The 18248-nt window shown below is 40.2% G+C and overlaps 2 protein-coding genes across 2 annotated transcripts in view; one reads left to right on the forward strand and one right to left on the reverse strand.

Annotated features, from left to right (window-relative positions):
* szt2 (SZT2 subunit of KICSTOR complex) overlaps positions 1–10983 on the reverse strand; it is a 106680-nt gene extending 95697 nt beyond the window's left edge. Inside the window, exons 1-15 of the mRNA XM_062423812.1 lie at positions 10902–10983; positions 9813–9938; positions 9049–9222; positions 8383–8553; positions 7841–7963; positions 6106–6268; positions 5200–5306; positions 4859–5069; positions 3829–3999; positions 3493–3724; positions 3240–3369; positions 1825–1970; positions 1517–1669; positions 1249–1363; positions 67–272 (exon numbers count right to left, since the gene is read on the reverse strand). Of these exons, the coding sequence (XP_062279796.1) occupies positions 67–272; positions 1249–1363; positions 1517–1669; positions 1825–1970; positions 3240–3369; positions 3493–3724; positions 3829–3999; positions 4859–5069; positions 5200–5306; positions 6106–6268; positions 7841–7963; positions 8383–8553; positions 9049–9222; positions 9813–9938; positions 10902–10925 (2252 nt within the window). The 5' untranslated portion in view covers positions 10926–10983. The remainder of the gene's footprint in view (positions 1–66; positions 273–1248; positions 1364–1516; positions 1670–1824; positions 1971–3239; positions 3370–3492; positions 3725–3828; positions 4000–4858; positions 5070–5199; positions 5307–6105; positions 6269–7840; positions 7964–8382; positions 8554–9048; positions 9223–9812; positions 9939–10901) is intronic.
* A 2234-nt stretch (positions 10984–13217) lies between these two features.
* Positions 13218–17431, forward strand: ddx10 (DEAD (Asp-Glu-Ala-Asp) box polypeptide 10). The gene is made up of 2 exons (XM_062423820.1): positions 13218–14576; positions 15993–17431. The coding sequence occupies exons 1-2, from the start codon at positions 13224–13226 to the stop codon at positions 17190–17192; spliced, it is 2553 nt and encodes an 850-aa protein (XP_062279804.1). The 5' UTR covers positions 13218–13223; the 3' UTR covers positions 17193–17431.
* The last annotated feature ends 817 nt before the right edge of the window (positions 17432–18248 follow it).

Consider the following 18248-nt stretch of genomic DNA (forward strand, 5'->3'; position numbering starts at 1 on the left):
GGAATTGGATCCTATTGGGTGAAGTGTTTGGTATGCAGTAATGGTGACTTTATCACATGCACTGACCTTATGAGCAGCTTCTCCAGAGGCTTGTTGAGCACCACCACACAGGGTCTGTCAGACAGAGCAGGTTTAGGAGCAGGGATGGAGGGAGATTTGGATGGTGATGGATGTCCAACAACCTTCCTCTTGGTCTTGGGGGTGGCCTCTTTGTTTTGAACGCGGTGAGGGAAGCGAAGTTTGAGGATCTGTTCTCGCAGCTCATCCACAATCTGAAGAAAAGCAAAAATACAGTTCATTATCTCTCAGAATATTGTTCTGCTCCAACATGTAAACACTGGACAAGCCCTACAGCTGGTTCTTCTGGTCATAGACACAATTACAATGGCTTGTTACTATGATTGTATGATTATTATGTTTAACATAAAGCATATATTAAACATATATTATTATGTAAACATTTTTAAAATAACTAGCTTTTCTCTCAGTCATCTCTACTACACTTCTTTTAAAATGTTTGAAGTTTCAGCTACATTTAAATGTACTATTTTATTATTTTTACTATTTTTATTTTCCACCTTCTATTACATTAATGTTTATTTTGTTGTAAAGCACTTTGACATGCATTTCCTGTATGAAAAGTGCTATACAAATAAAGTTATCATTATTATTGTTGTCGTCTTCGTTGTTGTTGTTGTTGTTATTATTATTATAATGAAACACATTTCTTCAAATTATTAAAATAAAATGAAACCGAACTAAAAGTTTAATTAAAACAAAATCATTTAAATTACAGATGAAAATGAGCTGTTTCTATATCTGGTGCAATACACTTATTGAGCACTGTTCCCCTTCAATAAACAATTCAAATAAATAAATAAATGAATTATTGTTTACACTTGGGTCATTTTTGAATATCCAAACATTTATGAAATATATGAAATCAGTATTGCCATTATTATTGTTTTTAAGAAACATTACAATCAAATAAACCTGGTGATATTTAATAATGTGTTTTCAGGTTATTGTTTATGTTTTCATTATCAGCACACTACATGGCCCACAGGAAGGAAGCTACACCTCTCTGACAGTCTACACCTAGAGACTGACTTCCTTTTCTTGTATGCAGCTGTACTGTTTTCACCTTCTTCTTCTTCTTCTTCTACACACAGAGGCAGATCAGCTCCTCAGATGTCAATGAACACATGGTTTTATATCCACCCTGTACACTGTGTGTGACTCTTGTACCTTGTTTCTAACATGGGCCGGTGTTCCAATGGGGAAACCCAGACGCAGCACCATGCAGGGCGTCTTTGAGATGAGGCGGACCAGGTAGAAGGATGTGGGAGGCTGGTCGGAAGAACTGTGAAGACATGAAATCTCACTGTGAAGCTAAGAAATTAAGAAATAAATACATTTTGACAGAGAGATGAAATTTAAAGAGAGAAAAGTGCCGGTTTGGATTTGTTTCACCCTGCAGAGTTGCTTCTTCTTCTTCACAGTGAAGCAGTCTCACCTGTATATGAGTTTTACATACGAGTAACCCTCCACCAGCACAAAGCTGCTCCAGTCCCTCAGCAGAGATGTGAGAGCAGAGTGTGAGATGCGACACTGGATGGTGCTGTAGCGTCCATTGTTTCCAGCTGTGTGCAGATGTTTTGGCACAGGCCTGTGGAGATTAAATCAAACATTTAATGAAAGAATGAACCAAACACACAGATAGATTTTTAAAAGGTTAATTCATTTCTAGTTTGTAGTTTCTAGTCCAATCCAATAAAATAAAATATAAAGCTGAAAATGAAAATACAGCCCCAGATGTCTCACATGTCATGCTCCAGGATGATGGCGATGCGGTGCATGTGCAGCCATCTCTGCCAGAAGTTGGCGTCCATTGAGAGGATGGGCTTCCAGTAGGAGGCGAACTGGGACTGAGAGGAGTCTTTGGATCCACTGTGCTGCAAGGACAGAACCTGCAGAGAGAGTTATCACATTACATCTTTATTTTTTGTTATGAACATAAATATCAAACCTTTCCCCTTGGTCTGCTGTTTCATGTGTATGGTTACAGTAGCTGTCTGGCTTCTTCATAGAATTACACACTTGATTTTAGAGAGGAGCCTCAAGTAAAGTCCACTCAGTTGATTTGCTTTACAGTAGTTTTTTTAGTAAGCTTCTAATGCTACTTTTAAGACTGCTTAATTCAAGTCTTGAAGTTGGCAAACTTTCTTACTCTCCCTTGGATTAGTTTTGCAGTGGATCATTGGGTTTCTTGCATGTCACTCGAGTTCGGGATGATTTTAGTTGCATAAATATGTCATTTTACATGTTTTATGCTTACTTCTGTGTATGATTTATGTTGATTTTCATCAACAGCTTCATAAAAGAGGGCCAGATAAAAGGCAGTTTGGCTGTAATACTACATCTGAAATGGTATATAACTTTTAGTGATGATGAGGCCTAATTAAAGCAAAATGTCTTTAGTGTCTGAGAAGATTGCAAAAATCAAAATATTGTTTTTTGTTGATGACTGTTGAGTGTAATAAACATTACTTATAAAGAGAATCATAATCCTTATTTCCCCATAAGAAAATATTCTGGTTTAATACTGAAACTGGTTTCCCTACATTCATTTCCCCTTTTCACTTTTACTTTATGTTAAAAAAAATGATTACAAATGCCATCATAAAATGCTAATCTTATGCTTTCAAGTCAAGCAAAAGCATACATTATAGCTTTTGTATGTTTCAAATGGAATAAAGTGTGACATTATTGATCTTTTATTTGACTTGGTCATTTGCATGTAAAGTATTTTGAGCTGCAATCTTTGTATTAAATCAGCTAAACAAATAAATTATTTCTATTATCATTATTATATACAGTAGCATAACGGGTACTTTATGTGTGTGGGCATCATTATCTTAACAGCCGGACATTTTCTGTGTTTAAAAAAAAAAAGTGTAAAATTCAAATGACAAAAAACATTATTACACTAAAAGTTGACTCTGCAGGAAAAGCTACACAATTTTAATTTATGGAAAAATAACAGCAACAGAAAAATCTGCTTCAGTTGGGATGCTACATTTAAAAAAAGAAGTCTGAATATTGTATGCAATAATCTATAATCCGAAAGCAAAGAGCAAAGATTTTATTAAATATATTATATCTTGCAGAATGTTTTGTCCTCTTGGACCAGCCGGCCGGGTTTAAAAACAATAATCAGGTAGAAGTGGAGACAGTACCGGCGTAGTAGAGCCAGGAGGGATGTAGAACAGAGGAACTCCATTTTTGGTGCTCTCGGGAATCATGTAGTTCTCAGGAATTGAATTGAACGACTGGAGGTGCACCAACATCTGATCAGTCTGGTTGATACTGGAACATGTAGTCAGATACATCCAGGGTTAAAAGAACACAAACACCTCAGACATCAACTCACAGATACGTCATGATGACTTGAAGTGTTTCTAGATGAACTGTAGCAGACAGGTGTAGTACCTCTGTAGTGTGTTCCAGAAGCGGCGGATGACGGAGGTGCGGTACGGGCTGGTGATGGGTTTCCTCTGGGTGCAGCTGATGTCGTGCAGGATGTCGTAGCTTCCCTCCATGGTCACCTCCACCCTGGTGGTTCGTTTGGCGAGGTCCAGCGGCCAGGAGGCTGCTGCCAGGTACTCGATATGCATGTTGTGTTTCCATAGCAACACCAGCTTCACCTCCAGCTGAGTCCCACCTGGAGAGCAGACAAAAGGACACCAGATGCTTCATTCTTAACAAGAATAAAGGCCCAATGCTGCATTATGATGTTGAAGAAATTGGACATAGGTGGAGGTTTACCTTTGGTGAGGCTGATCTCTCTGATGGTGTAGCCCTCTCTCAGTCGTACAGACACCACACTGATTAAATGAGCATGGACTTCCTTCTCTGTGTGTTTCTTCCTCCTCATGACCAGGGCTGGGTTACCACTGGCTGACACCAGGTGCTCATTGAACAGCTTGTGCTGGGAAACTACAAAACAGGAATTCCCAAATATGAATGCAAATGTATTTCATTTTCACCATCTTCATAATCATCATCATTAATACCAAGACATTTATGCTGTATGGTATTTGCATTGAGGAAAATGATGTCACTGATGTCCACACGAAAACTAATTATGATGGCAGAGAGTGTTAAAAATAAAGTCAAAAAAGGATAAATAAGGAACATGTTCAAAAGTAAAATCATACATATGTGGTTTATTAAACAAAGTCTCCTTTTTTTCCCCGTCAGCTGATGTATGCAAGTCATATTTGACAAATGATTCATTCAGCTTAAAATTATGGTAATTAATAATCATTAATAGGTAGGAAGGTAACTGGTATCTGTAGAATAGGTACCAGCATGTTCAATAAATAACTAATTCAAAATTATTAAATATTAGTATATACATATCATTGTTTACTTTGCAAATAAATTATATTTGTATGGTTTCCAAACATGGATTTTATGTACTAATATTTATTTTTTATTTTATTTTAAACAAAGTTTGGACTCTGAGGAGAAGAAACTGAAACTTTAGATACTCATTTTAGGACGGATCCAACTCATTATCTTTAGTAATCTCACAACAAATTCACAAAGTAAATGTGATAAAATGTTAAAAATGAAAATGTCTGAAATCAGGAGTGATCATAAATGATAAGTTATGCTGGAAATTACAAATTCTATAACAAAGGCTTTTGTAATAATGTATAAAATGTAATGTTCTTAAATTAAAACTGGGTTGCATTGTTTAAATTGTTGTGGCCATGTTTAAATCAAGGGGTTTATGTCTGTCAAGTAACAACCTACAGATGTTATGAATTAGAATGTGTTGTTGTCTCACCACAGAAGTACTCTGAGTTCATGGACTCAGGGGTCTTGAGGAAGGAGTATGTTAAGAAGGCCTTGTGGTAGGCATTCATCTCTTGGCTGTCCAGGTCCAGTTCAGGACAGCTCGGCAGATATGAGCCAAAGGTGGCTAGTGAGATGAACTTCATGAGCTCCACGTTGGGGATGTAACCAAAGCTGCAGTCATAGGAGTAAGCTCCACCCACCTGGTGAGAGACAGACAAGATGCCGGAGCCGTTTTGGATCAAGATTAAGGTATCAGTTTTGTCCCAGATTCCTTCCATCGTGATAGATCTTTTGTGGAGTTATTGAACATATTGACATGGACATTCATACCTGCACAAAGGAGCAGGCAATGGTTCCACTCCTGAGCTGGTTCAGCAAGGTTTCACACACTGCTACATCAGGAACACTCGTCACTCCATCTGTGATTATAATAATACCTGGAACAGACAGGAGTTCAAATAATAAGTCTATGACAGAGGTTAAGAGAGGTGTGTTAGGAGGAGTTTGTTGTGTTGGAGTACAGAAAGTGTAGCTTTTCAAATGTCATGGCTGAATATTTAGCTGACTGTCGCGATACTTCTCCTTGAGCGATATTTGGTTAGACACAGTAACAAACGGACTGGATCAAATAAAAGATAAAGAACATTTTTTTATTTCTCTGTATGCTCCGAAATGTTGTCAGACACTTATAATACCAATCTGTGCCTGTCAGTGACCAAAACCCTTTTAGTTAAAGTACATTGCAGCCTGTTTTGTGGCTGCCGGCAGAAGCACTCTAACTCAATACTGGACTGATTTTGAAAATTGTTGTCCCCATTTATCACAATGACACAAAAATATGGGAAAATAGTGTCCAGGTTGAAAAATTCCACCGTTCCTGGTAGACCCAAAACCATAATGAAGGTTTGCTAGGATTGCCTAGTAGAGTATGGTTAAAAGTCACCTCTGAACATATCTTTCTTCACACATCTGGGAGAGGTTGAAGTCATAATGAAAGCTTTTCAAACACTTTCATATAAAAGCAGCAGCAAATAGCTATAGCCAGAAGGTGCTCTGTAGTTTCACTGTGGTAAATTTAAACCCTGTTGGTGGACAAAACCAGTGAGGTTGTCATGAGGAAGAAATCAGACGGTGAAGATATCGGGGATGTAGTTGAAAAGTGGAAGTAGCACTATGAAGAACTCCTAACCTCGGTCAACAAGCTAAATGACATGTCACTACTAAAGACACACTTACCAGCACTGGAGTTTGGTGGCAGCAACTGAAGAGCCAAGATGCCCTGTCGTACCATGCTGACCAGTCCCATATCAGCTGACACCATGGATACTCCCTGCTTCCTGGGGGGCTGCTCGTCCAGGTTGGTATTATGGAGACCTGAGCTTTGGACCGGCTCCACGGACTAAAGGTGGAGGACAAAAAAACAACAACATTTACATAAACATTTAACACTAACACACTACAAAGTTTGATGTTACACTCCTTTATGCCTTCTTAAACATGACAAGTATAGGTTCTGGCACATCTTCATGTATTTACAAGGTTCACAAAGAGGAGGCAGTCTTGAAGTATCTTTGCCATAAAGATGGTTTAATCAGAAGTGCCCTCTAAAACGCAATGATTTGTAATACCAAATTGAGCCACAAGGTGGTGCCTCCCTCTGTTTTGATGAGATGGACTTGAAAACCTGGCATGTCTGGTCAATATTAATAAGTGCTGTAAAATAAATTAACTTTCTCCTCTGTTGGTGTTTTTCCAGGCCTCAGAAACCTGGAGCTTCCTGTAACCTGAACCTTTGAGGTGACTGGTTTTGCTTGCTTATCCACTGTATTTCACAAACCGGAAGGGATCAGTTGTGCAGCACATGGTTAAAAAAGCAACAGGCCTCAGATATAAGTATTTGAAAAGACAAAACACTTTGGATAAATGTAATTAAAATTCCACAATACAACAAATAGAGTTGTTTTGAATCCTAAAACTGGAGCTTTTATACTTTCTGACATTAGAATAAAAGACAAGCAGCATCATTCACTAGAAAGGTAATCTGAATTCATTAGATCACTTCGGTATACCTCTTGGGTTATCAAGTAGTCAGCTCCCATCATAATCTACATGACAGGACATTCCATTGAATTAGGCTGATTACTCCTACTGGGGGCTCAAATTGTATTTCTTTCAACCCAGAACTCAAAGGTGTATCCATAAGACTCATCAGCAGTGGCTTATAATTTCTCTATTTATTATGATAAGTTAAAGGCTTTTTTTTTTTTTTTTAAAGGGTTCAGTAATTTCCTAAAACAGCTGATCACTGTAACTTTGAACAACAGTTACTCAAACAGGAAGAAATGGTGTATTTGTTGGGGACTATTTCCAGAGGTGGAATAATCCACATTTGGGTTTCTACTGAGTATTTCTAACAGCAGGACGGAGTGTGTGTGGGATTGAATTGAAATGAAGTGTGTGTGTATTCATGGTGATGAAGGAACATGTCGGCCAGTATATAATTGTGTAGCTCATTGATGTGTTGTTTTGGTTTTTTTTCCATAGACCCCTTTATTTAGCAGTAGACCGGAAAAATGGGAGGGGGGGGGGGCTGACATGCAGCAAAGGACCTCCGATCGGGATTCGAACCGGGGGCGGCTTCGTATATGGCATGCGCTCTAACCACTCAACCACCTGCGCGCCCATTGATGTGTTTTTAATAGTTTTTGTATAACAATGGAGCTCAATGACATCACATTTTGATACATATACAGAATACTTGTTAGTAGATCAGTTCATTATTAGTGTGGTGTTTTCATACAATTTGTTGATAATAAGAAAAATCCAGAACACTGCCAGCCCTGTTCTTTAAGATAATGGACAGGCTGATACTCCGATACTGATAATATTGATATTAATACGAAATGATTCAAATGAGCAAGTTTCACATGACTTATTAATTAGGTCATAAAGATATATCATATGTACTTGCCTGTTCGTGCTGCTGATGTAGGACTTCTGCGATGTTGCTCTCCACTGCTCTGAGCTGCTGATAGATGTGATGCAGGAACTCACCAAGGTCTGTTCTTTCAAGCTGACAGCCCTGTACCAACACCTGCACAGAGAATAAAGCCTGTTAGAAAGATGTGAACTACATCTACAGCAGCTTTATGCAACACTTGGCAAGAAATAAAACATATGTCAGTGTTAGAAATCTGCAATAGCTTAGAATAGAATCATAAGAAGAATTGCCTACCATTCACAGAAAAGCATGGCTAACATAAAGCTAGATGGTTCATTTAAATGCTTACATTTAGATAAGGATGTTAAGCAGGGGTGTCTGTGAAATAAATTCAAGTAAGTGTAATTCTTAAAAAGACATAAAATAGTAACTTAACATCCCTGAAAGTGTACTCCAGGACCCTGTGACATCACTGCTGGGTGTGGTTACAGGTGCAACAGAGTACACTTTCTGACCACACCAATCAGTGTGGTCAACATAAAAAAAAAAAACACGATGAAATGTAACCTAACCTGATGGGAACTGAGGCCTATAATTGATGAATATGCCAGGATGGTGACGAAGATCTTGGGTTGGAAAAGTTGATCGGTTCCAGGGACTTTGAATGGTTGAGCCAGACCAGCCAAACACCTCGACAAGGCGTGAAAAACTTCATCGAAGATCATCTCTCCTGTGCTGTCATCCTGTGGTGAAAACATTTAAATCAAACTGAGGATTCTTCTCTGCACTCAGTCACTTTTAAAACATATCATGCTTCATCACACAGAGGACGTTACTGTTGAATTAGGATGCATAACAGCTGTGGCAGTATTAACCAAGAGTCCCATAGTGTTATGCATTAGCAATTATGTACTTCTGCATAATAGCTTTAATGAATGGCTTTGATTGAAAAAAAGGTTCCATCCCCAATTAATTACTGAGTTTTATATTGAGTTTAATATTTGAAATGAAACCAGACAGAGTGTACAGCCATCATAGCAGCTCTGTGAGACTGCACTAACACAGTAGTGAATGCTAATGTCATGTTTACTAGTTTGCATGTTTGACAAATCTAAGATGCTGATTATCAAACAGGTTTAATTAAATATTGACCTGATGATTACAGTTCAACCTACAGAGAATATGAATGCCTGAGTTAAGCTAAGCTATCAACCGGTTAACTGCGTTTAAAGTCTTACCACAATCCCTGTGGAGGGGCTGAGGTCCAGCTCGATGATGAAGCGGTACCTCCGGGCCAGGAAGGTGGCCCGGGTGGACGGCATCAACATGTAGGGGTACATGGTGGGGGAGAAATCTGGCTGCCATCCTTTAGGTAAGATGCTCAGTAAGTCTAATTCATTCTCTGAGTTCAGCTGCGAATGAAACGAGAGACAAACATGGCGTCAGTAACAAATCATTTCAAATATTTATGAGAGTCTGAGATTTCTCTGACTATGAGACAGTTTACAGACGCTTTAAAAAGTCAAATTTGTTTACCTTTATATTATTTTAAAGCAAATCTTATATTCATGTTAAAGCACCTTTGTCAAATTTGAAAGGTTTCAGGGGGGGTTTTTTCAGATCATTTATTTTCATTATTGATTACACTGTTGATTATTTTGTCAACTAATAGATTCGTTTTTTGATCAATAAAATGCCAGAAAATGTTAATCAATGTTTCCCAAAGCCCAATGTGATGTCCTCAAATGTCTTGTTTTTCTGACCAACTCAAAGAAATTCAGTTTACTGAAGAAAACCAGAAAATATTCACATTTGAGAATTTAGTTGCCAATCAATTGAAAAAGACAAATAATCGAGGAATCACTGCAGCTTTACTTTGGTGGTTTCTCACACACAACTTTCAGTAGTATAAACTTAAGAACAAACTGTATACAAAGAATTGTTGATGTTCTCAGGCCTCTATTCAAACAAAAAGGACAAGGAAGAGACAGAGTTAACTCACCAGTTCAGGCTTAGAGGCGGGCCAGATGACTTGGTTAAGTTTACCAAGGAACCAGGCCAGACGCACATTCCTGGAGATGCGATACTCCTCCTTCATCAAAAGGTAGATCTGGTCAGCCTCCTCCACCTCAGGATGACAAACACAACACATGGAAGTAGAATAAAGAGTTCTGCTCCCTTTAAACAAAAACCTACAACAATGACTGTGATACAGCAGCATCATTTCTCAGCTGGTAACAGACACATCAATGGATGGCAGGTTATTCTTGATAGTGAATAAAGTACTGGGAATAATAGTAATAATAATGTGCACAAAAATAATATATCTCTAAAATTATAACGATTGATTTGTAGATATTGTGTTTTAAAGGATATTAATAAGACTGAGGCCGTGATCCCAGGAACATTGCACACATGTATATAATGTCAGGAACTTCTGCATATTGCACATTTATATATTTGTTTATATACATTTATACCCTTGCCCTGCTACTTTACCCCCCACTGTATTGCAGGTTTATCTTACCTACATCACGGTCTAATAATACAACTATAAGTATAACACACACTGTAGTTAAAGGCAGTTTAAATCTTATTACATCTCCAAGAATATGACTTCAACCTTTTAATGAATATGAGACCTCACTTCACACCTCCAATCCTGAAAGAAGCCTAAAAATGTTACTTTTAGAAATAATGTGACAGTTATGTATTACCATAACATTTTATGGCACAAGTGTGGAGCAGGTCAGCTGTTTTGATATATCTAATTAGAAAGAAAATCCACTGAATCATTGACATAGTTTGGTGCTGAAGTAGTGCACTGTCTACATGGATTATTGACTGTGTTTCATATCACTGACCATGCTGACAGGCCACAAATACACCTCCAACCCTCCAACCTGAGAGCAGCTGGACCTGAGCTGAGCCTGAGTTGAGCCTGAGTTGAGCCTGACAGTGAACAGTAAAGGCTTGTTATGGTCCACCGGTGTCAGCAGCTCTTTCAACAGGACTTCCTCAACTTGTGACTGTTGTTGTAAACACATACATGCATATTCTATTAGTGTGACAGAGTGAAGCTCATGTTTACCTCATTGTCCTGTCTCTCTGCCATGCCGTGAGTAGCATAAGGCCTGCGGGATGTTAGCAGCCCTCCGACGACCGATATTGTGTTCGGTTAGTGCAAAGAAATGTGTCCTAATACTTGTTTATCATGTAGCTAGTGTACAGAGCAGCTTCATGTTTATCGTAGAGCACTGTTAGCTTCTGTACGGTGACTACACTTACCGCTTCCGGTATGAGCCTTCAAAATAAAACGCATTAATCTGGCGTAGATAAGAACATAGATATATATATCATCTATGGATAAGAACCTATAACAATATTTGTTTACAACAACTTCCGGGTAGAACCCGCCCGTTTCACGTACATACAATGAAGTGGCGCGAGAGTTTTCTTAACTGATATAAAATATTTTGAGTCTTTATGTTGTATAAAAAATAAGAAAAGTATATCTGTAATCGATATTTAGTTTTTTAGAATTGTTTTATAAAATAAGTGTCTGTTATTTGTTTATTTATTTATTAACTTACTTATTTACTTGTTTGTTTGTTTGTTTGTTTGTTTGTTTGTTTGTTTGCTTGTGTGATTAACCTTCTTTCTATCGAAAATATTGTGTTTTCTTTATAGATACATTAGATACATGGTTTTTTTTGTTTGTACAGTATGATAATGTTTTGTTTGTTTTGTTTGTTTTGTTTTTAATGGACTTGGATGACTGATTGCTTATAGTCTGTTCAATAAAGAAATATGAAGGAGTACCTGAAAGTTACTTTTCAGGATGAGACTTTAAAATACAGTACATGTTTATACATTAAAGCAGCGGTCCTGAGTCTCTTAAGTTGTCAGGATGACAGGTTCTTGAGTTTCAATTAGCCGTATTCACTAATATCTGCGTAGAAATGTTCTTACTTGCGAAATTACAGACTAATTCATGGCACGTGCGCACCTTGCCACCTGTATATTATCCAGTCTTCTCATTTTTGCAAAACACTATCTTTACCTCTGGAGTGATTTAAGAATTGTGTCCATGAGTGTCTGAAAACCTGACACAGAACCTCAATAGCCTACCTCCTCCCTGATTAAAGAGACCCAACAACGCCTTTGCTTTTAGAAGAGGTTGAAAAGGATCAAGGACTGAACGCACCAACGGCACCCAGTTACCCACCATCAAGTACATCTACCAGAAACCGTGTGTGCAGAGAGAGAGCAACAGCATCTGCGACCCCACCCACCCTTGTAATGGACCACAAGGCTCAGAAATAGCTTATTTCCCAGGACTGTATGAATGATGACCTCCGACCTCTTAAACCTCACAGTATCACCTCATTATTATCCCACAATGCACTGGCGCTATACTAGAAAGATATAGACTGTATAATAACCTGGAAGATACACTGCCATACACTGTCACTTTACCATAATAGAAGAAAGAACTGGAGCACACTCATGCACTTTACTGTATGCACTTACATATCATTTCATGATGGACTGATAATGACTAATATACGGACTGTCTCTAGAACTGCTGCCTATTATGTGCTGCCTTAGATTCTTAACCGTCATTTCTCATGTTTTCTGTAGAAATCAATTCAATTGTCAAATCGATTTCTTTGATAAATAATAAGAAAAGTAAAAGATTTACAGAACATTATAAAAATATATTTGTTGAACTCCCTTGAAACTAGAACTTAACCCTTTTCTGTACTGTAAATTGTTGTATAGTTTATAGTAATGCATATAAAATGTGTTTTTTTCTTGCCTATTTTATTTTCATCCTTTGTCTGTTTGTTTGTTTATTCATTTAGTTATATATATATTTAAGTGAAGACATGTTATATATTATATTTGTACTTGTATGAATATGTATTGTCGATATTCATCTCTCTGTCATTGTTTCATGTATTAGTTGTATTTTGTGAAATAACGTTTATTTAAAAAAAAAAAATTGTTTTTAAATTTAAAACAATTAAAAACATGTGGATGTGACTTATGGTCTGAACGCTCGGCCGGTGTTTTTATTTTGAAAAACCGTTTTAATGGCAAAGTCTTAATTTCTGATTATGACAAAAATGGCCGGTATATATTCTAACGTGAATTACATAGTTGTCACTGTTTATGGTTTTAACTCAACAATTTTGACAAACTGGGGGAAAGAAAAGAATCGGCTCATTTAAGTGTATTGCCGATCATGACATGAGTGTTGTGATCCCCCTCCAGTCCAGTAGGTGGCAGTAATACATCTCTAAGCTGTTTGACAACCACTGATAACTACCATGTGTTTACGTCATCTTGAAAGCGACGGGTAGCTGTCCTCCATGTGTTTATGTCCAGCTGTAAACTTCATGTGTGAATGATGGAGAAAAAACCCTCCAACTCTGCTGGTAAGAAACCCAAACCCGCTAAGCTGAAAGGCTCCTCTGATCCCGTCAAAGACTTTGAGAAATGGAAGAAAAAATACAACAAGACCAAAGCTAAAGTGAAGAAAAGCAGAGCGCAGATTCACAAACCGCAATGGCAGGTAGAGCGCGAGGACATCGAGAGGCTCGTGAGCAGGTACTCACTCATCAACAGCAAAGAAGCCATCAAGTTTTCAGACTTCCCCATCTCTAAGAAAACCCTGCAGGCGCTACAAGCGTGTCAGTACAGACAGCCCACTGAGATCCAGAGGCAGACCCTGGCCTCCGCCCTGCAGGGGAAGGATGTGCTGGGAGCGGCTAAGACCGGCTCAGGGAAGACTCTAGCCTTCCTGATCCCTGTGTTGGAGTGTCTGTACCGGCAGCAGTGGAGCTCCATGGACGGCCTCGGTGCTCTCATCATCTCCCCAACCAGAGAGCTCGCCTACCAGACCTTTGAAGTCCTCCGTAAGGTGGGTAAGAACCACGAGTTCTCTGCAGGACTGGTGATCGGTGGCAAGGATCTGAAGACAGAGGCAGAGAAGATCCACCGCACCAACATAGTCATCTGCACCCCGGGCCGCCTGCTGCAGCACATGGATGAGACAGCCGCCTTCCACGCCTCTGACCTCCACATGCTGGTGCTGGATGAAGCAGATCGCATCCTAGACATGGGCTTCGCCGATACGCTCAACGCCATCGTGGAGAACCTCCCTACCACACGACAGACGCTGCTGTTCTCCGCCACGCAGACCAAGTCTGTCAAAGACCTGGCTCGACTCAGCCTCAAAGACCCAGAGTATGTGTGGGTTCACGAGAAGGCCAAATTCAGCACCCCTGCCACCCTGGAGCAGAGCTACGTGGTGTGTGAGCTCCATCAGAAGGTCAACATGCTCTTCTCCTTCATCAGGAGCCACCTGAAGAAGAAGGTGATAGTCTTCTTCGCCTGCTGTAAGGAGGTGCAGTATCTTTTCCGAATCTTTTGCCGCCTCAGGCCCGGCATGCCCATCCTGGCCCTGCACGGCAAGCAGCAGCAGATGAAGAGGGTGGAGGTCTACAACGACTTCCTCAGAAAGCAGAACGCCGTGCTGTTCGCCACAGACATCGCAGCCAGAGGTCTGGACTTCCCCGCCGTTAACTGGGTGCTGCAGTACGACTGTCCCGAGGACGCAGACACCTACATCCACAGGGTGGGGAGGACAGCCAGGTACAAGGAGGGGGGAGAGGCCCTGCTGCTGCTGCTGCCCTCTGAGGAGAAGGGCATGGTCGGCCAGCTGCAGGAGAAGAAGGTGCCCATCAATAAGATCGCGGTGAGTCGTCACAGGACTAAAACACACATCACAACACTGAGGAAAGGCATGGCTATAAAACTGATTATTGTCTATAAAGTGAGTGAGAATGAGAACAATCTATGATCATGCTTGTAGCTTCAAAAAATGTAAAATCCAACAGTATTCCTGAACACCTGAACAGGTTTCCTAAGTAGTGGAAAATATCACTGCATGTCAGTTTTAACATCTCAGATAAATAGTGCTGACTGATTTGAGAGATTCAGGTAGGACTTTTCTCTACATAGCATGGTGTCATCAGGTGTCATCATTCCCAAAGCAGCTCATATTCACTGCAGCTTAGTAGTAGTAAGTAAATAAGTAATGTGATTACTAGTCTTAAATGGACATCATAAATAATGGCTTCCTCATTAATGGCTGGATGAAACCAAATGTGTGCAAATCACAACAAAAGTCATCTCAAGGCACTTAACACATAGACCAGCACCCTGATATGTAGACATGAGTGAGCACCTGCATTGTTTACATCCAGTCTCTTTCTTTGCCTTTGTTTGAACCTTTATATCGGTCGATTGACATGTTGCTACCACCAACTGTCAATTAATGAAATATGAAACCACCAGCGGGAATGTTTGTGATGCCACTCACACTCTGATCCAATCACAAGAGAACGGCGCTAAATACAAGTGTGAATGACCTCTGAGACACATTGTTATCCCATCACTCAAACCACTTGTTGAGGTGGTCTTTTATATCTTCTGTAGTATAAATGCTAATGTGTCCCGACGGGTCTCCGGCATGGACATATGTCATCAATGCGGGACGTGATGATTATTTTGGTTGAAAGAATAGAGAGGAACACTGATGTACCTGGTTCTAGTAATATGAACAGTTTGAATAGACCATACATTTATTTTAGTTCTTCACCAAAAACAAATGTGTGAGGACAGGAGGACACGAGGCAGCGCTCAGCACTCGTGCACATTAAAGCTGCTGCAACCAAAGACATAATTAATGTGTTATAATATGTAGCATAATTCTATATTATCTCCTAAGCAATGCTTTATATTTAATATGAGTTAATTATATCTCATTGATTAGTGGAAGTCTATTAGTGCACTTTATGTCATACTAGCCTGAACCTTTGTTATATTTCTCACTTTAACATGTGTGTCATATATGTTTCCAAGATATGACTGCTAATTGCATACTGGATAAATCAACTGGTGTGTGCAGCCACCAGTGGGCGCCATTACATCACTGTGGAGTATTTTCTCCTCATATCCAATGCCGGTATTCTATGACCAACTCTTAAGCATCAGTAGTGGTGAGAAACTCTGCAGGCTAGTTTAACTGCAACAGATACACACAGCTGTGAGTGTTGTTCATAGAAGAACAGAACACCTGTATTAACTATTATGTTGTGACTGATTCCAGGTGAACCCGGAGAAGCTGCAGAGCGTTCAGCAGAAGCTGGAGGCCTTCCTGGCTCAGGAGAAGGATCAGAAGGAGCGAGCCCAGAGATGTTTTGTCTCCTACCTGCGCTCCGTCTACCTGATGAAGAACAAAGACGTATTTGATGTCTTTAAGGTGAAACTCCACGAGTACGCCGTCTCTCTGGGTCTGGCCGTGGCCCCCAGAGTGCGCTTCTTAAACAAAGCTCAGGCACAGAGGGGTGAGAAGGTAGAGCAGCAAGAGGAGGAGCGGTCCGAGGAGGAGCAGGAGCTGAAGAGCTTTAAGTCCCAGCTGAGAGGAGAGCGTCCTCAACAGGAGAGCCAGAGCTCAGAGTCAGAAGATTCAGATGATGATGATGATGAGGAGGAGGAAGAGGAGGAGCAGTCCAAGACACAGCTGCTAGGTCCAAGTGACAGTGAGGATGATGATGATCTAAGAGACGTGGACCTGCTGACGGTGAAAAGAAAGGACGTCTTTAATCTGACAGGGGGAGAGGAGATGCCTGAGGAAGAGGAAGAGGAGGAGGAGGACATAAAGAGAACAGAAAAAGAGACAAAGTTCACAGAGGCTAAAAAAGTCCTGAAGAGAAACTTCCAGGTCAACACCAAAGTGACCTTCAGCGAAAAAGGAGACGCCGTGCAGCTATGGCCGCCAGTCCAGCGCTCGGCAACCGGCAAAAAGGCGGACGAGGAGGAGGAGGAGGAGGTTTCAGGTATCAATGTGGAGAAGGCTCGGGAGAGGCTGAAACGAGAAGACCAGGAGTTTGATAAGCAGGAGTACCGCCGCAAGGTGAAGGCCAAACACACGGAGAAGAGGCTGAAGGAGAAGGCAGCCAGGAGGGAGGCGAGCAAGCAGCACAAGCAGAAATCTGACGAAGAGGAGGAGGACGAGGTGGTGGCGTACCTGGCCAATAGCAGCGAAGACGAGTTTGACCCCAGCACCCTGCCGGACCCTGACAAACAGCGGTCTGAGGAAGAGGAGGAGGAGGAGGAGGTGGATGAAGCCAGGTTAGGTAAACGACACCACAGCAGCGAAAGCAGCGATGAGGAAGAGGAAACGCTCCCAGCAGGGAAGAGGAAGAAAGTCAGACAGCAGGATGATGAGCACACAGCTCTGGACACTGGTCTCTCTCTGGCTGAGGACGAGGAGTTAGTCTTACAGCTGCTAGGAGGACGAAGGTAGAGACATCATGAACTCATCAGTTTAATAAAGTTCTGACAGCTGAGTCACAAAATGTTCACACAGAAATAAAGTTTGTGTATTTAAGGGATTCACAAGAGATGGGTAGTAAGAATGGGTCCACATATCCTAACTTTTTAGCTCCTTGCTTGATACTACATTTCCCATGATGCAATTACTAAAATCTTTGTTTTATTTTAGATTCTCTTTTAACACCTCCATCTTTCAAACTGTACACCACCAGTTTGTAATGCAGAGTGACATCACCCTCTAGTGACATCACCATCTGATGACATCATCAGATCTGGTTATTTTTTGATAGAGCTCCTCCATAGTCCCAGAAAACAACAATTATTACAGGCTGAGCAGCAGCCTGTTTAATTTATTATGAGTGTGATGATGGAAATGATCGTCCCACAATGTAATCTACAACAATTTTATTAAGAGGTAGAAACATTGAAGCTAATTCTAGATGTGATGGTACAAAAATGGAGAAGTATATATAAGAATGTGTTCTATTTTACATTTTCTGATCTGCAAAACAACAAAATACATTTATTTTCTGTATATTAACTGCAACTTGCGATGCGACCACTGACCAGTTAAAGTGGTTCAATGTTTTTGAAGTTGATACTGCAAATAAATGGACTGTACTTATATACAGCTTTTCTAGTCTTTCTGTCCACTCAAAGCACTTTTACACTACATGTCACATTCATCCATTCACACACATTCATACACTGATGACAGGAGCTACCACACAGGGTATTAACCTGCTCATCAGGAGGAAACTAACATTCATACACATTCATACACTGTTGGTGCAGCCATCGGGAGCAATTAGGGGTTAAGTGGACCGGAGGAACCAGGACTTGAACTGGACGACTTGGACGACCGCTCTACTTCCTGAGCCACAGCTGGCCAAATAACAAGAACTTAACTGACAAAAAGGAAAGTGGATAGGATGGGATGGATTTCCTCATTCATGCAACTTTTAAGTGTCTCATAGTATATAACCTGACAGGGAGGAAAAGTACAGTAATCACATTCAACATGCTT

This window comes from Scomber scombrus, chromosome 8 (genome assembly GCF_963691925.1).
Source record: "Scomber scombrus chromosome 8, fScoSco1.1, whole genome shotgun sequence".
Classification (NCBI taxonomy): Eukaryota; Metazoa; Chordata; class Actinopteri; order Scombriformes; family Scombridae; genus Scomber; species Scomber scombrus.